The sequence below is a fragment of the Anopheles stephensi genome, chromosome 2, assembly GCF_013141755.1.
Source record: "Anopheles stephensi strain Indian chromosome 2, UCI_ANSTEP_V1.0, whole genome shotgun sequence".
Lineage (NCBI taxonomy): Eukaryota > Metazoa > Arthropoda > Insecta > Diptera > Culicidae > Anopheles > Anopheles stephensi.
This window is the reverse complement of record NC_050202.1, coordinates 35444598-35468809: the sequence shown is the minus strand read 5'-3', so window position 1 is coordinate 35468809 and position 24212 is coordinate 35444598. Positions and strand designations below refer to the sequence as shown.

At 43.3% G+C, this 24212-nt stretch overlaps 1 protein-coding gene across 22 annotated transcripts in view; it reads left to right on the top strand.

Moving 5' to 3' along the window:
* Positions 1-878: 878 nt before the first annotated feature.
* LOC118507368 (putative uncharacterized protein DDB_G0277255) overlaps positions 879-24212 on the top strand; it is a 32303-nt gene continuing 8969 nt past the window's right edge. For 5 of the 22 annotated variants that reach the window (XM_036045805.1, XM_036045804.1, XM_036045792.1 and 2 more), the window contains exons 1-4: positions 880-1046; positions 3006-3424; positions 12853-12876; positions 19411-20027. In XM_036045805.1, coding sequence (XP_035901698.1) covers positions 19520-20027 — 508 coding nt within the window. In that variant the 5' untranslated portion in view covers positions 880-1046; positions 3006-3424; positions 12853-12876; positions 19411-19519. Of the gene's footprint in view, positions 1047-1138; positions 1389-2367; positions 2385-2439; positions 3425-12852; positions 12877-17467; positions 17973-19410; positions 20028-24212 lie in introns of those variants that run through there. The other 17 variants (XM_036045809.1, XM_036045802.1, XM_036045808.1 and 14 more) reach the window with 11 other exon arrangements.

Here is a 24212-nt window from a genome sequence, read left to right as displayed (position 1 = left end):
GGTCGATACTCTCTTGCTTATTTCGAAACAGGTTCTTTTTTCCCGTGACAACAGGTTACACGAAGTGGTGCCGTTTGGGAGATTTTACGTCAAGAATGTAATGTACACGCTCAGGCTCATCCAACCTCCTGTAAGAGTACAAAATGAATCTGTTTTCTTGTGTAGGAAGATTTCTGTTTCTCAATAGAAGACAAATCGGCGGTCTGCTGATGATGGGGCCGTAACAACCACGAATTCCCCTGGGGGCATCATCGTGTGGATTGATGCACTTCAATCGATTACGTAGCGTGCAGATTAAAAGAAATCGTTCTACCGCAAGCTTTTGGCGATCACGAAGGCGCAGTGGGACATGCGAAAGGTTACCTAGGTTACGTTCTAGGGTGTGTTTCGAAATGGACACGTAACTGCCTGTGGTAAGTGGAAATATGTTGTTGCGAGCTTAAAGTACCGAGAACATTTATAAAGATCCTGTAAAGCAAGTGTTGCACGAAATTCTTATTGTTGTTGATTTGTACCGAAAACACCACGTTGCCATGGGTATGAAAATCCCTTTTACGATTTGCCGCGACAAAACAGGTTTATATCACACACACACACACACATCGGCGCAATACATACATATATCCATCGTAAGTGAAACAAAAGTACTGGGCGGCCAAATTCACCTTGCTGCACACTGATCAATGGGTCATGAAAGCTGTGGTGTGGTGGTGGTGGTCGTTCACAAACATATGTAAGCGCAAAGGTAAAACGCTATGCCGCGAGAGGGCTAGGAAAACCCCCAGTGCACGCGTATGATTAGAGGGTTGTTGTTGTGGTCGCCAGGCAACACACCACCGCCGTCAACCATCTAACCGATTCGGTCGATTCGGTCAGTCAATAGGGCACGTTTGAGCAGCACGGACGAGCAGTAGCTGCATGTTTTTTTTTAAAGAAGTGTTTTACTAACGGTGGTGACAAATGTGAAAAAGGATATTGCGCCATTACGGGAAGAATTGGCGATAGTGCTAAAGAGAAATAATTAGTGGTGTAAATTAAATTCACAAGTGAGTTGTGTTTGTTTATGCGCGATCAGTGTTGAGAAGAACATGTTTATTACTTTTAGAGAATTTTTGATATTTTGTTGACTATACTTTAGGGGGTACCCTCCGATTGAAATATTTGATGCATTGTGGCGTGCTAGCATGGAACAGAGTGTAGAAAAGCTAACGATTATTCTTGTCGCGACAGCTTTACGCGGTGTTAATTTAATTAAGGCGTAACTGACAGACACACACAGACACACAAACCAGCCAACCAGATGGAGGTCAAAAACGTGAAAAGGATATTGTCTAGCGTGATATGGTCCTAATTTTTGCATGCTAATCCAGGCATGAAACAGATGTGGTGTGAGTATATTACAGCGAATATACATAAATTGGTAAATGCAAAAAGAATCCTTTTGAAGTAAAAGTTACCGTTAAAAAATTTAGTGCTTTTTCTAGTTATTTTAATTATTGTAAAAACAAGAAACAATTTGTAGTGTTACTGCATTGTACTATATAAATTGCAATCCGATATATTTGTCTAAATAATCACTTAATTAAAAACAGTCAATATGAGTAAATGAAAAATAACGAAGCAAGGATAGTTCGGATAGATAGTTAATTTTTTTATATTTCATGATTTTTGAATGACTAAAAACTTTTCTCTCTGCGTTGTATTGTAGTTAAGCACGCAAAGGCTATGGGGAAAATTAGCACACGCAATAAAAAAAAAAAACACTGCGAGGATAATTCCTTCGTCCTTATAGGGTTTTGTTGTTGTTGTTGTGGTAAATGGTTAACTGAAAAGAGAACTATCGATCAAACCAAACTGACTGGTATGACCCCCGTGCCTTGCTTGATGCCATGGAAACGAGCAATGTTTCATGATTTGTTCTTCTACTCAGGATTATAGCCGAAATTTCTAGAGCTGTTTTAATTCTTCCCGCACGGTAAGGCTTCTTTAAAAAACATTTATAATAATTCCACGTACCTTTCGGCGCATCTTACAACTGCGATGAGCATGTGCAACTCACTATCCGCCTAGCGTTTAACCTACGCACCGTGTGTTTTCGGATACCCTACCACACACACGAGAACAAAGTTTTAGTAAACTGCATTCGATCAGGCGTGCGGCGGCATTTGTTTTGTGTGTGGCTGTTACTGACATTCAGCGCTAGTTTGCGTGGAAGGTTCAGGTGATTCAATCGATCCAATCCTTCCAGTCGGATCAAAGCCTAGGTTGAGCAACAGTGCAGTGCAGTGTGCGTTTGCCCGGGATCGGTATGCCTCATTGCAGGACGGCCAGCGACGCGACCAGATTCTGATACGCGGACGATGATATCATACGGCCGACAGAAGGTGGTACCTGTCGCGCATAATATTTTTGTGTTGTCCCTCGTGGTTCCTTTTGTAGTGGTGGTGATGATGATGATGGTTGCTACGTACACGGAGATTATGACGAGCTTCGCTCCGAAGTGCTGGTGTGTGGGTATGCACTGGAATGCCACCGGCCGATCGATCTCTGGCCGGGCGACAAATGGAGCCCAGGTGGGAGCGAGAAAGAGTGAAGGTAGCAGCAGCACCAGCAACAAAAAAAGCATGAACGACGAGCGCATTACGTTGGTGTGAGAATGGGATGCGACGACGTTCAGTCGAGTGAGAAAACTCCATTCAATACCCGTTTGTTCGCTTCACTGGCCAAGCCCAAGCAGGGCTGTGTTTTGCTCGGGCAAACAGACCTCCGCCAAACGCGCTTATCCGCGGTTGCTTCGCGATTAAGGCTAACGGAGCAAAAAAGAGGATTTCTCGCACTCTGTTTAGTGAATACAGGATTAAAAAATTTAAATTAAAATGACGCAAGCTAGCAGAGGAAGCTAAATTGGTGGAACAGCGGTGGTGATGTTAAAAAGTGAGAAATAACGTGGTCATTTGCTAGATGTGTTTATATTCTTCAACGTGTTTTGCGTGTGAAATTTTTAGGATAAAAAAGGAGAAAAAAGGTGAAGTGACAAAATTTGTAATTTATTAAGTGGTCAGCATATAAGTCCCTCGGTGGAAATGGTTTGAAGTTTGGTGCGATATCGCTATTAAAATAATTGATGTGAGTGAGTAGTGGTGGCCAAGTGATCGGAAATTTGTGTGTACCATGTTTTATCAGTGATCGGCGCCCATATGGTGGCAGCAGTGACAGCAGAAGAAGAGCCGAAAATCAATCATCCACTATCAGTAGTTGTTTGATCTACGAGTGCAATACACAAAACCCGGTGAGCCGACGACGACGGCCATATTCACCATGGATAGCGACACTGATTTCGAGCGAAGCATCAACAGCGCCATGGACGCGTTGGAGAACGCCATCGAGAACGGGTTCGACGAAGACTTCAAGGAACGGTTCAACCGTAAGTTTCTTATCGCTATTTCTGTAGCTCTTATGACCTATCGTAATATTTGGTAGATAAATGGATGGATACATTATATGTTGCAAGAGCACCACAACAAATATGGGGTACATGTTAAAATTGACCCTAACATGAGGTAGCTTGATTCTGGCTTTGCGAAACATCTTTTGAATGATGTCATAGAAAATTGAACGAAGTAAGCTTCAGGCTTCTACTACCATGACAACCCATAATCAAAGAAACGGTTTTTTTATTTTATTGAATTCATCACACGCAGGTTCGTACTGTGCCATCGGAAGCCTATCCCTACGGTGGAGTATGATAACGTTCGGCAAAAATCGATTAAATAAGCTCATAGCAAACCAGCTGTATGAGTATGTCATTTTCGTTTGCCTCTGTTGTAACATGATCACACATCTGCGTGATTGGATAATGGATAAACATGTTTTAGACAATGTTTAGTTGCGCGACGCTTGATCTCAATGTCATCAATTTTTAAACATGGCTGAGGTCAAAATTTAAGTTCCCATTCCCAGTATCATGATAATAGCGCTAGAGTCCATAAACTTGAACGTGTTTTCTTGAGCATATTTGGAGGTTATCATTTTCAAATTAGTGGTCGGTGGCGTTCGAATTGGTGGGTGAGAAGCAATCAATCAATGTTGGTGGTTCCCCGATGAACTGACTCCCGGTGGCTCAGCGACGGGGCGCTCACCCCGGTTTGGTTAACCTCGGATTGTTGGCCGAATTAGGGCCGGCCAAGGATAAGTGTTGAACAATGATGATGAAATATAAGCTCAGCATCGAACGGAGACCACCAAGAACTGCTGGCTTCTTCACGTGTGTATGTGCGGCGTCCCGACCCCTTCCTCCTCGGAGTTCGGTGGGTAAATGATCCTAAATAGCATATTCAAAGCTACGGACAAGAGTCACGTGTACCATAAATGGGTGCCATATTTGCTTGTCCATTGCGATATTGTCGATGGCGACCCAGCAGGCCTCCAAGATGTCCAAAGTGCTAGTATGCTCAAGCAAACAAGCACACCGACTGTTGATCTCAGTTGATCGAGCGCCAGAGAAGGGATGGACGTAAGCTTTGATTCAATCATACGTGTACTTGGGCATATTTATTTGTGATTCTTCGAGCTAGTAGCAGCAAACAATGCTTATGTGTAATCAAGATGTCGGTTCAAACGCTCTAACGAAATATTACTGTAGTGTGAAATGCTTTTGTTGGTGCCCTACATACTGCAAGCACCAAAGGGCACGGAGAGACGCGAATACGTGTACTATAGTTGTCCTTGTTTCTGGGTGGGTGTGATGCAAGACGCTGTACTCTTAGGAACGTTAATAGTACTCCCACAGACCAATGCAAGTTGGTGCGCAATTTATGCTCATATCGTCTCAAAGCTACTTCAAATCTAGGTTGGAATGCCATTCGTTAAGCTTTAAACACGTTGATCAGGGACCTGGGCGTAAGCTCTCGTGTGTGTGTGTGTGTGCGGTCGTATGTTTGGGTGATATTTCGCTAACGGAAGAGCGCCCGTCCCGGCTGTTCGACCGTCGTGGGCACAGTTCCGTATTCTTGTGCAAAATAAACAGACTCAAACAGGCTCAAAGAAAAAGAGCGAAAAATTGACTTGAATCCACATTTTGTGGGTGTCGCTTGCTGTGCCAAAGCGCCTGTACTACTACGGCAAGCATGATCATGCGGCAATGGCCGTTCATATACGCCTATACAAACTCGCTAAACCAACCCCACCAACGAACACGGGTAACGCTTTTGGAGAGCCGTAAGACGCAGAAAATGCCAAGACATCTTTGCAGTTAGAGCTGAAAAAGAACAGTAAGATGGAATGGACTGGCTTGCTTGGTGTTATATGGGGCTAATTTATGCACACTAAAAAAAGTTGACTGCGTGGAACAAAATATTTACCATCGCATACACCCAGACTAGATATTCGTCGCAAACACAGTCGGAGAATTGCGAAGAAACTTTCAATTTAATATTCACAGTTTGCTGAAAGTTTTTTTTTTCATTTTTTTAAAGAGAGGTTTATTTTTAGAAAGCTGTTTGAATAGCTTTTTTTACTTTTATTAAGAAAGAGTATTGAAATTGAAACATTTTGAACAGTTTTTACAGCAAAAGTTATGAAATGAAAATTTTGTTATTATTATCAGTAAAAAGCTTAATAATGACATAACATAATGATGCATTAAACCACTCAAATTCTGAGTACTTGTGAAAATAAATACACCGGTACGTCAACATCTTTCCAACGCTGGGGAAGCAGCAGTAAACGATAGGACAGAGGTCGTACAAATAAACAGCATAGTGGCCAAGGCGAGAGGTGTTTGTTTGTTTGCACTTCTCGTAAGATAAGATAATTCATCCGCATGAGTACGGTGTTGGTGTTCCCATCTGTTGGTGTTTTGTTGAACGAGCTAAAGTGTCGTTTGATGAAGTTTTCTCTGTTGGTTTTACTAACTCATCTCGCTTGAAGCTCGACCACCGATCGGCCGTGTCACCACGAGCGATTGACATTGAAGGATGCCACTAACTGGAATTAATTATCAATAATTACCACCACGCCAATGACATCATCAGTTCACACTTTTGTTGTGCTGTTTTTCTCCGCAGCATCTAACGATATAATTGTTAGTTTCGACAGCCCGTTAGCTAAGAATCGTGTTTCGTGTTTTATGGCACATTTAGATTTTTAATTTTAAATTAAATATATTTTAAAGAAATTTACTTCAACAATATTGCATGACGGCTAGCTTTCTGAAATGGTGTTCTTCAAACTTCTGGAATATTTGCTCTGCATTAACGCACTGATTGCCTGTTGCCGGTTTAACAGTTTAACGGTTAAGCGGTAGTTGCTCACTTTTGCGCCTAATGAATATTTCAACAGTGTAATTCTGTTGAAAATTGAGCTCGCGTCCGGCATTTTTGCTACTTGGTTTTGCTGTTTGCAGCGTGATCGTCTTCCATAGGATGGTTCCGGTTTGAACGCGCGACACACACGACGTCCAACAATCACGATCATTCATTGACTTCACTTCTGGGCAAGACGGCTTCGTTTCATTTCACGTCCTTCTCAGAACCGCTGCCCATCAACATCGAAGAGTGAATCTCAAACAGCATGCGCTAATGAATTCAAAATTAAACAATGCAAAATTGGACGGAGCAAGTGCGTCGTCTCATATTCCAGAAAGATCAATACTCTGATGCAAGACAGCGATTTTTTTTTTCTTTTTGACACACACAGCAATCGGATACAATAGACGTCATTACGGAGAGCCAAAAAACCAGTATCGGAACAAGCAAATTCATTACCATCGATAGTCCCAAAGTATCGAAGGACATGTAAATGAAGACCATGGGGAAGAGAAACTGTAACGCTTATCGATTCGAGACGCGTATACGGTCACATTTCCAAAAGATAACGTATGATTAAAAAAAGCATTATTTTCGATATTTTTCATTCGATGACCTTTTGTTGCAGTGATCCACCCTTCTTCCTATCGTCATTTGTGCATGTCTTCTATGTACAGACAACATCTACCAGTTTTAATGTTTGTATTAAGATGTTTGTATTATGGTTATTATCCTTGAGCAGAGAATTTGGAAATAGCAAAGCACTTCCTAACGATCGGTTATATCTGCATCGTGTTTTAAGAATTTTTTCACTTTTGTTGAAAGGCGAAAACTTATAATAGGACACAGATTCCGGAAAAAAAATCGGATAAACTGATGAATAAATTCAAGAGTTAATCGTATGGTAGCTTTACCACCGTGAAATTTAGTTCAAAAAGTCAGAGTATCTAAAAGAGTTTATGTGGCCAAGCATATCTTGGACCAGATTAAACAATGGCGATATGCGTGTCGTCAGTGAAAGGGACACCAGGTCCAAACTGACCATAGTATATTTTTTTTTGGAGAAAGTAATCCAATTATTCTGTAGCCAAGACGGAGTTCCAGCTGATTGCTAGGACCCAATAAGAGCCGAAATAATCACCGATATTTACCGATGAGCAAAGACATGCTCATATTCGATCATAGAGAATTCAGATCCAAACTGACTATAGTCATTTTTTTAGAAACTCATCCAATAATATAGTTCTAGCTAATTTATAGAACCCAAGCAATGAAAAATGAACCCCACTCTTCGCTGAATATCAGTGGGGACGATATCCCCACGTCGCATATCGCCGGTCCCCTACTCTAGCTACCCTAGAGCTACCCTATTACAGTTGGAACGATGCAGTTATCGAACGTAAACACTGTGTCAGGGACTTTGGCATTCTCCTTGACTATAAGTTCGTGCTTCTATGACCAGCTGGAGCACTCTAGCGCAAGTCCAGCGTAAGTTCACGAGGTTTGCTCTACGTTCCTGGAAGGGCTCCTGCCGATTATAGTGGTTACTGTGCACTCCTTGGCCTATCTACGTTGCAGTAGCGTGTATTTAACATGCACAGATCCTTCACAGGGGGGCTTATGGATAATCGGATAGGCTCGTCGGCTCTCCTCTCCGGGAAAAACCTATAAATTCTGCCAAGAACGATTCGAGCTAGGATTTTACTCGACTTAGAAGAACACCTTTGACCCATTTCTTACCATGTGTCGTGAGCACAATGTTGTGTTTGACCTGACGGCTACGTGCCCAACTACACGCGTGTCATATTTTTGAATATTATCTGTTCCGTGAGCATTTGTTCTCGTTAGAGTTTTAGACTTGACCAGAATTTTTAAGTAAACATTAATAAATTAAACAATAACTGTAAGAGCTGAATATCACAATATTTTTTTCTTGAGGCAAATATCTAAGGTCTCCGCTAATAGCCAAAGAGTCACTTACCATGGATTGTCAATAATTTTTTTTAATATGCTTCTTAAATACAGGAGCGGGGCTAACTTTAATGCATCGGGAGGCTGTATACTATAGTTTAGTTTTCATTACAACTTGAAATATATTTAGCTCTCATTTGCGGTTTAAATATAGCTGACAAACGCTGTTAAACGTAATCTTTACCGTTTAAATCTTGTAACTGGTATTACGCAACAATGAGTCAAGTATTATGGAAAAAGTTTACCAGACGAGCGTAAAATAAGAACGAAGCCTCATGCAAACATTGTGTGGAAGGAATGCATGATGTCAATAGTAATTCAGTGTACTTAGAAGCTATTGGCGTTTGCCTTGAATTGTAAATATCGAAGAAAACGTGCAAGAGCAATAAATGTTTCTACGACGTTGGTGTCATTGGCTGTGATGTGTTGGCAAATTCAATTAGTACCAGTGAATCTTTTAGCGTAGGGCTTGGAATGGTAAATGATTTTACAGTGCACCTTTCATTTAAATGTCGCAATATGGTAACAGATGGGATGTACGAGTTGGTTAGAATTATCGAAAAATTATCGGAAATACCGACGCAATTCAGGTTCTTTTAAAAAAAGCCTTAGGAAATGGTTGAACGTGGCGCTGTTTCTTCAGTTTCTGCACATTTTGCTTATCAATACCACAAATATGGCCTGCAAAAAAAACTTTTCTTTGTCGTAACCGATCGCTTGTCTTCTGCGGTCGTTGTTACTTTGACATTTTAATCGAAATTGGCTTTCTCTTCACATATATCTTTCCAACAATGGAGAATCTGTCCCGATTGTTGCCGAAACCGTGTGCAATGCTGTCAGCATCCCACAAATGTAAAACTCTTTCCCAAACCAGCACACACGCACACGGACAACCCCAAACGCAAGAGAAACGCAGCGATGATCGATGCAACGATATTGAGTCCGAAAGCGTAATAATCGATCCTACGCAATTTCCCGATTATGGTAAGACCGGTTCTGGCATTAATAGTCGCTTCTTGCCAGTGACTTGAGGTTTGTATAAAAAAGTGACCACATTACCACCACCAATCAACCAACCAACCGACCGGATAGTGGTTGTACCGGTTTACTGTTGGTGGTGCTGAAAGTGTTCATCGGGAAGCTTCCAACCGTCCAACTAGCCTACATTTTGTGCGTGGCAGCAAATTTAGGAGTGACAGCAGTTTCCGATATTTTCGAACGCCCCGACATCGAAAACAACTGACCGACATGGAGCGTGCGAGCAACCGGAAGTTATGGTTTAGTAAATTAATTTAATTATAAGATTAGCTCGTGCCGGTCTCGAATGCCGGACTCACTTGGATTGGACACGGTGTTCAAACCCTACCGGAAGTATAATGGAACGAGCTCGTGGTCTATCGGCGTAAAGTTTCAAAGGGGTTGAGTTGTTTTGATTTTCTAAGCTAAACTGACGATACCAAACAATATGCCTCGGCATCAACCTACACAAATACGTCTCTGTTTTTTTCGTGGCGGAGAGCTGATGTTGTAAGGAACCACCTTTTTTGCTGTATTTTATTGTGACCTAGTACGCGCTGGCTGAGTTGATTGAATTTGGAAAACGGCGAGAAATGCATATCGTCTTTAATCTAATCGCACGATCAAACGTCACGCAGCCGGCCGATACATGTTTGCCATTCGCTAATTCGCGCCTTGCCAGCTTCTAGTGTTGTACAATTCATACGACACGACAACCACAGCTAATGGTTCTAATTATTAGCCGTTTGTTTAGCCCGCTGATCGAAGTTTAAATACGTCTGCTGACGTGCTTACATTAATCGAGCGATCGAGTAACAAGTTCGTCACGTCGATCAAAACGTTGTTGACCGGTGGACGAACAGGCTGGCCGCCGACAACGCACAGTAAAGCCTCCCGGGCATTAGGCTCTCGCACGCTGAAAGGTGCGGTGTCGGCGAGCTTTTGATCGTTTGGTAACTGCTCACAGACGACGCAGTAAACGCCTTGTGACAGCTTGCCGTGTTGGGTGGGCCTCAGTTTCGGATTATGCTTGCACATTAACCGGCATGAACCGACAGACAGCTGGAAGTGGAAGTTTTACGGCGCGTAATGTCAAGGTTAAGTCGGCGAAGCATTCAATCAGATAGAGAAAGAGCACGTGAAAATTCACGTTTTTTTAAGTAAACAAGCGAGTAAACATTGAAACAAACAGAGTTAAGTTTGAACACAAATATTGCAAAATTAGGTTACGATCAAATGGGGAAATCAAAATTCTAGAGTAATGGGCAATTACTATACTGAAACAATTTAATAGTAGTATCTTTAAAAATTTGGGCGACAACGGCTCCGGTTTTCACACGGCAGGACCGGAGTTAAAATCCCATCCAGACCAGACCACCTCCCCGGACGTAGGGTTGACTCCTTTGCTACGGGTAAAACCAAGTCACAGAAAGCCAGAAATGACAGACCGAGACCTTGCAAGGTTGTAGTGCCAAGGAGGAAGAAGACCTTTAATAATTTTCGCACACACTGATCTGTGATCTCCGTTCGTAGGCTTAGTTACTGGCGAAAGATACTAAGTGAGTAGAGTTTTGAGAGCTAAAAAAGCAAAAAGCAATATCCAGCTTCCAGTTGATCATCGTAATTGAACAGAATATCAAAACTTGAGAATCGTTCCCAAAGTTTTTTATGAAGAATAAATTTAATCGTAAAACAGTCTTCCGATGGAGTCAGTCTCTAACAAATGAGATACATTAACGCTTGACTGAGCTATAGGAAAACGTAAATAATGTGAAACACCTTAGCTCCAACAGAGTTTTTCTATTTTTCTTACTAGGCAGCGTCGCATCGCATAGAAGTATTTCCGGTCGTACCGGAATGATTGATGGAGTTTTGAAGAAGAAAGATTGACTTTTCCTTCCACATTACGCTTGCAGGTTTTTTGGTTTTTGGTGGTCACATTGCATATATTAAGATTTCGAATGAAAGTTTGTTTATTTAAAAACTTACCAATGTTGCAATGCTTGTGTTTGTGTTGTTTAGACGAATTTTAGTTGTTTTGGTAAGGTAATTGGTCAAACAACTAAAAGTCTCTAGTAGCAGCAAGTGCATAGGCTGGCGTAAGGTTAAACATATCTCGGAAGTAGGTTTATGCGTTTAATTTTAAAAGGTTACTCGTTTGCCATTGAAACCCGTTGAACTCAATTATGAAGCAATAATTTTAATTTTGAAAACATTACCATTGCAGATAATGGGAGCGAGCACTGGTTGTGCGCACATTCACGGCATCGCATGTCACGGCAATTGCACTTTTTGCTCACTGAAATGAAGCACACGGCCGGTGTACATCGGTTCCAGTAATGTCTCGAGTCGCGCAGTGTCTTTACTTTGGCCTGTATGTAACGTCTAGGTTACCATAAACCAGCGGACTATGGTGTGATCTTTCTCTCTCCATACCGACCTGTCTCGTGGCCTTCGACACGCCATTCTCGCGATAATGTTTGTGGGCGGTTAATGAGCGTATGTGCCCTGCGTCCCGAGCCCTCAGCAAGCAGCAGCATCCGGTCGAATGGGTACCGCTGAAGTGTGCATCATTTCCGCCTACTCAATCACCGGCATCGAATTGTCATCGCCGGTTTGGAGCTTCATCCCGCGATCCGATCCGGGCGCTGCTTGGTGATTCGTAACAGTCGGTTAATGAGTCCTAAGATTGCGTTTTCGATGCACTCGCATGCTCCGCCTGCTGCCCCGGAGGCAATTCTATTTCGGAGTGCGCTCTTGTCTGTAGCGTCCGCGATAAAGAAGCAGCATTTGAAGTGAAACGACGGCGAAACCGCGTGCACCTTCACTTTCCGTTCGCTGAGGTAACATTGGGAAAAGCGCACCCGCGTCTACACCCGGCGACGAGGATGGAGAAAGTGTCCTCCTCCTCTTGCGCAACGCGCAAAGCATAAACAAAAAGTGACATTTTCTAGGGAGTTTGACGACGACTGTCACCAGAGACCTCCCGAGGTCTGCCGGAATCCAATTAGTTCTTTCTCGGGCCTACAAAATGCGATGCGCTCTGGATGTCGAGCGCGCGCTGATTGCAACGACTGATGACTAAAAATATCGGAACACTCCGGTCTCTGTGATCTGTTTGCTACTACCCGTAGACGGGGTTGCGTGCGAGCGTCGGGCAGAGTGGTCCCGTCGTAATGGAGGCAACCGTTTGATGCTCGTAATTAGTCCAGCCAGCCTGTACCGCTCGGTTGCGGCGAAGTTGAGCGAGCGAAAGAGTTTCTGATGTTCAGAATAGTTGAAATTGATTTTATGTATTGCTAGCATGCCGTCCAAAATGTGTCATTTGGAGGGCAGGATGTTTGGAACTCTTTTCATTCTACAATAGAACATCTTTAAGTGGCCTAATTCCTGCGTTACGCTTCAGAAATGGTTAAAAGTATATTCACGTTGTTTCCCTGCATAAAGCCAAATTTTGAACGGATCTCAATTTTCAGAACAACATTCGATATTCAATCAATTCCAAGCTCTCAAGTACGATTACTATATTAATTTCCTTCTTTTTATATTCTTCTTGCAGATCGCTTCGAAGGCAGTTGGTCAGGTAGAGTATTCACTAGGCATAAGAATAATGGTCTATCTTGAAATTCAACATGGAGTTTGAGATATGTGGGTTTTATTAGTTTGTTCTTATAAAACCATGTGTTTATTCCTCACGGAAGCGTACAAACAAACCAGAAATCATCACGTGACTCATAAACACCATATAAAATCTGGCAAAGCGACATATGCGCCAACAGGGCTAAGCAAGCGACCACCGAGAATATAGTGCGCGTACGTTTCGCAGATAGAAAACGCACTCAGGAATTATAAATAGTACCAAGCGATCCCTTTACGATCACTTGCAGCTTGAATTAGATTAAAATTGTGTGCACAAACGTAAAGTTTTGTGGGAAAAAGTAGGTCTCAATCCGTTTTGATATTTATAGACGACTTGTGATGTCTTCTCATCGTCCGCAGTAAGAGACCAGCGCAAACTGTTTCGTCCAGTGAGTTGATAGCCTTCGCAAAGGGAACGCGGTATAGCGAGCAGTAAAGGTTGGCACGTGAGCTTCTTGCACGGTCAATGGTGTTGTACGTGCGACTGGTGCGTGCGATCCCCATTTCGTAATGTGGCGACCGTTTCCGGTAAGCGGACGACCGTGTGAGCCGCTGCTTCCTGTATTGTTTCCAGTGCATCCTTTCTCTTAACACTCTTCAGCCGGGTACTGCTAGTTAGTATTTGCATAGTCACTGGGGCTGCAAATTGGCGAACGATTTTTCTCACCCGCGCACACCGAACACACGCACCCGTGAATAGAAAAGTGGGAAGAGTGTAAGAAAGTGAGAAAAATGGGGCCTTCAACCTGAGGCGCCGTGGCCACCGTCGCCGCGTCACCCTTACGCTATCATTAGGCGCGTTGCAGCCGAGAGGCTATCAATCGTTCACATCAAATCAGATCCGGGCGTCGCGACTGGAGCAGCGAGCTGGTGGTAAAATGGGTGGGAAATGGTTTTTCGGACCGCAAACGAAAGCGTCAAGGGTTTTGGTAAACTTTCGCTACTTCCATCGTGCCGTAACCGATCATCGTCGTCCACGCGAGGCAACTGGAGGTTACCGTAGCCTCGTCGTTCGTGAGAAGCAATTCTTCTTTTTTCTTTCCCCACCAGCGGAACTCACTTCAGCCAGTTGCCTTGACTGGCACATAGGTTTTGTAAATATTTGCGAATGGCGTTCTCCGGTGAACTCTTGAACCTGCTGCTGCAGCACTAGCCATTAAGCAGATTGTTTATCACCCGGAGGCACGGAGAGGCTTTCTATTGTAGCATATTTTGTAACGAGGTTGCTCGTCTTGGAGACACGGTTTTGTTGCATGAAAATGCATGGATCGCTACTAAATGCCGATAATTGCGTTACATGCCATCCGCTAGACTGAGAGGTCACAGCGCCCCCTGCGATCTTGAGTTAGTTCTCGCTTCCGTTGTTTTCTTAGCAATAGAAGCAACAGAAGCAAAAAAAACTCCGGCGATTTCCACGATGAGCTGTGAAGTCTTGTTAGGAAAGGTGGAGAGTGTCGGGGACTGTTCGGAGTAATGTCGACATTACCACACCGTTAGCATACTGCGCCCCCGGTACAAGTGACAAGCAGGGAAAACAAACTGTGAGGAATAACCTGCACTCTGCATCAAACATCCGCCCAGCGTGTTGTACGCGTGCTTCAATGCAAATTAATTTGGTACGAACGGAAGAACATATGTTCTTGGAAGGATGATGATTTGTATTCGGTTGTGTGATACATCATTCGTTTGTTTGGTAAGCAGTAGAACGAACGAAAAAGTGAAAGAAGATTTAATTTATACAGGATTAGGGCAGCATGCTGAAGAGATGCTCCATGAAATTGAAGCTTACTCTAGAACTAATTCGTACATAAATTATTCAACTTTACCGGGTTGTTTATTAGAACTGAATGTAAGAATGTGCTTAATTTGTTTCAAAATCAGATCGTAAGCCGTTCTTCTTCTTCGCCTTGACCTAACGAACTTCAGTTCTAGGGTGATGCCTTCAAGACTTTATCACGTAGTTGGATTAATACCACGTAGTTGAGGATTTGAACCCGGCCTTCCATGTGAAGACCTGCACCGCCGGCGCCTCGATCGACGAGCCGCCCGGGGACGTAGTGTTGTGTTACCCACAAGACGTTGTGTTACTTTGTACATAAATAGAACAAACAACTTACCAACTATTCGTATTCGCTACAGCGCGAAAGTAAACGATTCTGTACCGAAATGGGTTCAAATGCCGCTGGAGGAGCATTTGGCAGGGAAGAACAACTCGTTTAAACCTGGTGGTGCTTGATTGCAAAACTTCTTACCACACTTGATAAGAGCCCATACACATTGGTATTGTTTTGCCTTCAGCTTCGTACATCAAGGCATGATTGAAAAGCTGCTTAAAGCATTAGTGCGTCATTTGCAAGGCCAAGCCTTTTTTCACTGCACATGTTGCTACTCCCTGGACATGGAGTAGTAGCGGGCGTTAGACATGGAGTCGTCCCGTTCCAGCCATCCATCTTCCACAAGTTATGCAAAATACGGCGAGGCACACAAATTGTGCAACAGACCTTCGCTAATGCACAGACGTCTTTTATGGCACATACCGATGAATGGTCCGTCCACTTTTGCGGCATCCCGCGCGGCGATCTCCCCATATCGGATCCGTAAAGATTTGCAATCTATAAGTTATGTGTTCCGCTTTCCGGACACTGGTCGGCTACCACCTAGCATTGAATGTGGAGTAATAGAGTGGCCCATTTGTATTTTACCACAAACGTTTCTTGGTGTCGCAGGGAAACCAATCTACAGCGAATCATTGAAGCGTGTGCTGAAAACGATTTTATTTCTTGTACTATGACTATACGACCATTATCTAGAGAGAGAGAAAGAAAGAAAGAAGCCTAATAGTGCATACGACACAACGGTGTTCGTTTACGTTTACGCGACTTACCCATTAGTATAGACGAAAGGACGCCTTCACAAATCCAATATTATTGCACTGACAACACCGTTGTTCTATTTCTGCCACTACTCTCGAATGCTTCCCTCGCGCGATACTTTAAGCGCTGGTAAGCTGGCAAAACGGTGGCAACTACGCGATCTGCATCCTATTGCCTCTTTCCTGAAAGTCATGTGTGTGGGAGAGCCTACGGAAAGTATGGCATTGTGTCCGAGAAAATACGAGTTCTAGAATTTCTTGTTTTGCCCGTTTTTTTCTCGTTCCAATGCGCGGGCAGAACGGGCAAAATTAAGAAGAGACACGAAAATCAAAACACAACATAAACAAACGAAGCGCAGCTTACAGAACTGCATCCGAGAATGCTGTGAAGTAGCGCGGACCCAGAAGAAATGTGAGTAAACGCGTTATAAAAATAAAACGACATCTTCAACCGGGAGCACTGAGCTCTGCGATTTCCACCAGAACCCGACCCGAACCGCCGTCCGATGGTGATGATGCAAAGACATTTCGAGTCACAGTCGGTGATGCTTGGTGAGAGAGGGCGGTAGAACCTAGATTATGTCCGGGATGGTCGTCGATTCCCGGCTTGCTCGTGTAACGAGGTGTAATCTGATTTGTTTAACATTATTGAATTGTTTATACAGCACCAAACTATGCTCAGTTGACATATGTCTTATATATGTATTGGGAAAATGGAGTTAAGCGGATCGCGCTACGTAGAAACCGTTCTTGAAACGGCAACTTGAAAGTTTGAACATCCACATTTATTCGCATCTTGAGCGCATATTCTGACAACAGCGCGGCTGAGGGTGTCTCGAAATGGCATCGCGCCTACACGTACCCATAACGATTTCAGCTGAGAGGACAGCGAAACTCAAACAGAAGACAACGAGGGTTTGGGAAGAATGGGGATGTTGCGCGAGTGTTTTATTTACATCACTCAACCGTATAGCGATGCAGGCCGGAGTTGTGTGAAGATGATGATCGTACGAAGCGGAGCGTCAGTTTTCAGACGCCTGTGAAGCGGTTCCTAATCTCATCACATATTCTCATGTTTCTTGCATTAACGAGCAACGAGAACATCGGGTGCCAGTATTTCTCATCGAACATGTTTGCAAATTGCGGTAGCCATCTTTCACACACGCTACGGATCGTGAGCATGAATCCAGAGTACTTGCACAATTAGTGACTGATTCTGCTAAACACTTCGCTGATGTGTGCATAAATTGCTTAAGAATACATTTACCTTTAACCATATGTAAAAAGTAGCCTAACCCATTGATAGATCCTAACACACTTCTCAATCACTTGTGTTGTGTTGTTCATTAACGGAAAACTTTAACGGAATGATACAAAAAACGCACAGACAGATACTCACTTTGCCCAACTTCTTGAACCACCGTTAGCATCGTCTCCGAAGACGATCGTGGAAGCCCTATGCCCCCGAGAAACGGTGTACTTTGCCGGCTTGCTCGCCGGGAGAGATTCCCAAGCCGACCATGTCTGCAATCTCCCCACGCCGAGCGCCGAGTTCCCAAGCGATACCGCCAAAGAGAGCGCCCTTTTTTTCGGTCTCGACGTACGCAATGTGAGCACGGCCGGAGAGCGCGGGCAAGATGAGTTGTCTCGGTACCCACCCGACGAATTTAGTAGCATCGCGACTTCTACGGCATCAAGATCAGCGATAGAAACAGGAGCATCCAGCAAACGTAAAAGTAACAGCTGTGCGGGGTCTGCTGCGCTACACTTATGGCTTTGATGAGCCGGTGTCGCACGCAAACGTTTGTATGTTTCTCGTGATTAAAGTGCCTGTGAGCTGGGGTGATCGTGATGCAAGATCAATAGACCGTGATTTTCGTTCACTCGGGGCCACCGAGTAAAGTGTCTGTGAGGAAGTAGTTACAACGGCGAGTTGCAAGGCGATGATAGTGAAATGTGTCCGATCTATTCAGTTTGTTGTCGTGAGTAGTGTGCGGCTTAGCAAGTGCTGGATGGAAAGTGCATTAAGATAGTGCACGCTAGTCACTCTCTTGATTTGTTGAATGTCACTTGAACCACCAGGAGGGTGTTTCGGAAGGCCGAGTGCCTCGATGTAATCAGTGTAAAGGTGGCAAATGGGTTGGCACTTTGACGTACGGTAATTGAAGGTGTGCTGCTGGGTGAATGATGGTTGCAGAAAGGAATCAAATTTCTCCGGGCGAGTTATTTAACTGTGTGAGAACGGTAGAGTGAAACGTGGCATTTACATAGGAATAGCATCCGGGAGATTAAGTTTCCCAAAAGCCGCTCATCAAAGAGCAGGCTTAACTTGTGCAACAACAATGTTTCCCGCACATAATGATCATCCACGTGTGTTTCTAGAGTGCATGTGTGTGTGTGGTTTTGATGTAAATATATGAGGAAGCATACATTCGTGGATAGGCCGCTGTTAACCGCCGTAGCGCAGGTTCATGACATCTGAGTGATGAATGATCGTCAGCTTAAGTTGATTCTCATGCACATTTGATTGCTGTGCGTTTTTCAAGCTGGAGAGAAGTTGCTGATATTGTTTCTCATACATCAACTCGCCGTTCATGGCAGGGTGCTCCGAAATTCCTTGGCCATCCATTAGGTTTTGTTTTAAAGCTTAACGAAACCGACACTATCCCAACGGACAGTGAGCGTTGATTTACAGGATGGTAAATCGCAGGTATTAATACGAACTCTGGAACTCATCTTACGTGTGTAATATAGCACCCCACTGACCAAAAAATACACAAAGTTAAAAATATTTTTATACGTATCCTTAATGAAATTCCATTCTTCCAAATACACATGGAAAAAGCATGACAATTTCAATGCTTTCTAACATCTTTTGCCCGGCTAATGGACTCGCGAACGGAAACGAAAATATCTATTAGCCTACACCACACCGCAAAAACCCATAAGGAAATTGATCGAAAAAGTGCTACGGCGTTTCGGACGGTGGCTCGCTGTTTAGGTTTAGGTAGACCGAATAGAGTGAGGGTGAGGACTGTGGCCGCCATCCAGCCAGCCACCACCGTGAGGCAGTGAGGGGGAATTTCTATCCGCTTCCGAAATAAAACAACAGCAAAAAATGAAGGGTAAAATGAGCCGAAAGTAAAGGGAAAACTATCGGTTTCGTTGAACTTTGGCGGCGGTGGTGGAAGCGAGCAATGTAAAATGGAAGTAACGCCACGGAACGGGAACCTTCAAAGTTTTGTAAATAGAAGCAGTCAATTATCGACTTATAGGTGACAGGCGTATGGTTATAAGTGTGTGTGTGTGTGTGTGTATGTGTCTCGAAGGCGATGGGCGAACGTTTCCTGAGTTCTGGACCTTTAATTGGGCGCGTTGAATAGTGTAGAGCAATGCCGAATCATCTGTTCAATTACTTGAAAGTAAAGGCGTTGAGTGGCGAAAAGACACTCTAAACTTCCAGTAAAGGTTGATGAGAATAGTGACAAGAAAGAGGTACAAACATCCAGAAGAAAGTGAAATTGGTCTCTTGTTTGTGGACACCGTAGTTAGCATCGAAGGTCTCACGGAGATTAATGAGATTTTTCCATTTTATTTTGTTTAAAGGCTTCCTACGAAAAAAGTGCGAGTGAGTGAGTGTGTTCAGTAACTTTTCCCCGTATCTTGTTGTCTTGCTGAGTGAAGTTGTGAAAAGTGCTACATTTTTGTTGCCAAAATGTGGAACAAACTGTTCAAAAGTAAATCGAAATCTTCGAAAAATCTCTCCAACCGCTCGTGCTCCTCTGGATTGGAGGAGAAGGCACCAGTTCCAGGATCGTCCAAATCCACCGCAAACGGGCTTAACCTTGTGGCCCAGTACGAGCAGTATGGCAGCAGTTTTGGCGAAATGCCTGAGCCTGTGCGTATGCGCGTTCGCTCGGATGCACACGATCCGAATGCACTGGATCTGGCCAGCTCCACGAACCATCGCGATTCCATCGGTGTTGAGATGTGTGGCATACCGATGCGTCGGTCCAAGTTATCCAGTGCATTTAAAAGTTTGAGCTTAAAACGAAGTGCTTCGAAAAGTCGACTGAAATTAGCTACTAATCAGCTGGAAGCGCCCGGTGGACACGGTACAGCGGTGGCTACGGTCGACACAGATGGAGCCGAAAAGAAGAATCTTACCGACTACGAGATCCTAACTGCCGGCAAACGGGCATCACTAAGGCCGTGTAAATCAGGTATGTCCCGTAAGGGGAAACGGGAAGTGTTCGGAGCCGGTGCCGCACAAGAAATCCACAATCCACAAGAAATTGCACCGCTGAAGGAGTAAATTGAAAAAAATAATGGCCACGTATGGTAACCACCACATACGGTGGTGTGGTCCAGCGGTGCCAGAAAGTAACTGGCCATTATGCTTGGAGAAAGCTCGCTCTATCGGTTTTAAAATTCATCAATCATTCGATAATCGCCACTGGGCTTAATTAAGGGGTGGCTTCGTAATTAGAAACACAAAATAACTTGACCGATGTTAATATATGTGGCTATTCAAATTCTTTGCCTTCGCAAATGTTGTGCGTTTCAGTTGCATGGGTCATAACGATTTATAGTTCAATAAAAATTTAATTCTGTTAAAGTAAAGATGTCTGAGGGTTAAAATCTGCAATAAGGTCCGTAAAAAATGACAATCTCAGTAAATGCCTGCAGCAACAACTAACCGGCGTCAACACCTATCCACAGTTCTTGAAAACTTTAGCGCCAAATTGTAAATTTGTTCACTGAGCTTTTTCATCCACCACAACTCGTTAACAGCAAAGTAAAACATACCCGTAAGGGAATTGTCCATAAAAAAATCTTATAAAATTACCTACCCCACGGCAAGTGACTACAATGCGACCCTTTATAGACCCGCAGTCTTGCGCATACTTTAATCTTACCGCCACGCCGTCGTTGGCGTCAGTGTTTGCGCTATCGATGGACACCGACGAGGCGCGCATATGGTGTATGGGGTTGTTTTTTTTGTTGTTGTTTGTGCTCGTGAATGTAGTTTCCTTTTTAACAAATCACTCACTATTTGCCAAGGTGAAAAACCTCACGAGCCAGCTGTAAGTGTGCAGACCCGTACAAGACGTAGAGAAAAGATTGATGAAGGAAATGGGTCAGGAAAAAATTGTATAAAGATAAATCAATCCACTGTAGTGTAAGCGCACGAATAAGTACGAGACGGACGCCAAATGTGTGTTTTGTGGCACCCCGCAGACACCCAGTAAAGGGTGCATGAGGAAATAAAATTCAACATGGTGTCCGATTCAAAATTTGCTCGCTCGTGGACTCCTGGAGTGATAAAAAAACCGTCATTTGAGCCTCCTCTAAACATGGCTACGCTATGATGCGGAGGCCATATGGCACGGTGTTTTGGTACGTCGCGAAACAGACTCAGCCGGCAAAAAGATCCCAACGTCCTGCATATCAGTACGACCATTGAACCAGGGCAACCTCAAGGTTATCCTTGCTACAGGTTTCCATTCTGTGGTGAATTGGAAGGCACGAAGAAGGAAGAAATGTTTCACAACAAACTGCGAATCGTAAAAGATCGCTGGCAACTTAATCATGAAATATTATGTAAAGAAAATGCTTTGATAAGGACGAACAATAATGACAGCGGGCAGGTTTCGGCTGTGATTTTGCACCACTCGCAGCAGGTGCTGGGATGGATTGTTGGTTCGCCCGGTACGGCGGCAACAAACTCGCTTGAATGTTGTTTTTCGCCAGACGGTTCATATCAGATATTCATGAATTTTTAAAACCACAACATGGGCATCTTAAATGATCGTTTCATCAGCGTTTAACCGGTTTGTTTTCGGATAAGGCGACCTATAATGAGATGCGACGGGGTGATTGTTATTTTGTTTTTCTTGGGGACTTGCAGCATTTAATCCGTTTGGCGATTAAACTTCATCAGCATTTATTATTCTATCGAAACATTCCTTGGGTGCGGAGTTTTATTAGAGTTGTTTAGGGATCAATTAATAAGTTCTTTCGATTCCATTTCCATTTGAGTTTGGGAACCCAAACAAGTTAACCCGTATCGCAAGTGGCATTTACCCTCGCCTAAGTTGTTATCGTTTCACATTTGTCCCGAGCGCTACCCTGAGTGTTTTGATCAATCCTATGCGGTCGTGCTGATCGTGATGTAAAAAAACTCGTTATAGAGATAGACCACTTGTAGCGCTTACCTTGCAGAATTGATAGCTAAATCGATAATAAACAAGCTTTAAGTTAATTTGATAGCTGTTACGCTGACGTAATGAATGAACTTACTTTATAAGTTAGATGGCTCTCCCGCTGCTCAGAATGTGTAACGTTTCTCTGTTAATACTTGAGAATTGGTTTTTCGCGCCATCATTACATTCGGCAGACGAAACCGGTTTACTTGTCAAACAGCCAAAGGGCTGTAAAGTTGTCGTAACCATAATGCAACTTAGCATCTGCAAGCAGCTCTGTCGTCGGCAACACAAAAAAAGTTCCCCCAATCGACGAGGATCACGTAGGATATCCTTTTATGATTGAACGCCATGTGCACCATTTTTGTAGCATTAAACAACATAACCAGCTACTGGTATCTCCTTTACTCCTTAATTGCAACAGAGATAGCAACACATGATTACGGATTTATGCTGCCCCTTCTACTGCTGCACACCAAAAGGAAAGAGATGACAAATATCGATCTCTGAACGATAACAGGAGAACGTCGAATGGCAGCGAAACCTGTAGCATTGTTAGCGTGCACCACCAATGTTAAACTAGTTTTCGGCAGTGGCATGTCGAATTCAGTTGAGTGTATGTCCAGCTCAAGTCGGGTATCAAAGCATAGCAGCTCGCGAGCTGGATTGCTGGGTTGAGTGTTGCAATTCTTCTGGTTAATATGAGCCTGAAGTCAACAGTATGGAAACAATCTAACGTTGTGTCGATGTGATGTGAAGTGATGAGTGACGTCTTCTTTCATCTTGGTGAACTCCCTTTTTGTAGAACAATATTCCATGTTTACGCCGTGTTGCTGCGCCTTTGAGTAATGCGATCGGTTTAGAAGTGGCTAGAAGTTCGATCCATGGTTAATAGGAGTGAATTAGGTTTGTACGAATGCTGGATACCACCTCCAAAGAAGAGGCCAGTCAGGCAGAGGGTATATACAGAAGTTGTTAAACATTTAGTCTTTCGAAGTCACGCAGCCGGTATACTGCGGAATGGTGTGACGCGAGACAATTACATTAGTTCGTTGATGACTTCATTCCAAACGATAGTACGAAGCGAGCGAGTTGTGAGCCGTCTGTTTGAATCAAACAGCGTGATGCCTTGACTATATGCGAAGTGACACCAACGCCACAAACGTAAAAGGGATTAACTAATACAGTCTGGTTCTGTGGTTCAAGCTACTAAGTGGGGTGCAATATTTGCTATAGTCATTTGATCTTTGCCCCGAGCGAAATAATGGAAAGATGAGCACAAATTATGTGTCACATATTCCATCGCAATTAACACGCCTTGTAGAGTAAGTCCAATTAAAATGGCAGTTCAGAAATACGATTCAGTCGAACAAATTACATATGCAGTTCAGAATTGTTACAAAAAAAAAATGAAACTAAACTTCTTTCTCCTGTTGATAACGACGATCACCGAGTGATGTCATCGTGTAAATATACTCGTCGAAACAACGGCTCATGTTAACACGAATCGCGGGTTGAAAGATGATGAAAGCGTAAACAATAATAATCCCTTAACTTCATCATCGGCGCACTGAAACAAGGTTGGTTGGTTCGAAGACGGTGTGATAAACTAAAGAACAAGTGTTTCACACTTTTTGAACAACGGCAAAAAATAGAGTATTGTACACATGGAATATAAATTAAGCGGAACCCTCGCCATGTGACCCATAACTGGCTTTGGATGCGTCGTGAGCACGTGTCGAGAAAATGAGTTAGTTCGCTCACACTGTTACGTTTTATTGCAGCGGGTCAGTCTGATCAAATGGGGTCTCTAACGAATGCAAATCAATTGCTTTTATTGTAGCGATCTAAACTCTGCAAGTGGGGTTTACTTATTAGTGGCCTATTTCTGCATCCCCAACCATTGTTATTTTACCAAAATATACAAGAGTACAAGAAAATTTAAAATTGAAAATATTAAACTTTCCGGTGAACAGTAATTGCTGCAATAATTTACGGTTTGCATTTTTCATCGTAAGGTTTACTGACCTTAATCTAAATAGTTTTATAGCAGAGTAACCAACCAAAGGTAATCATGATAGTTTATCATACATGTGAGTTGAAATGGTGCTATAAATTTAATGGTCCTAATTGGAGGTTGATGGTGGTACCAATAGGAGCAGTGAATTAATGTCGTGAAATTAGGGCATGAATTTAAGGTTT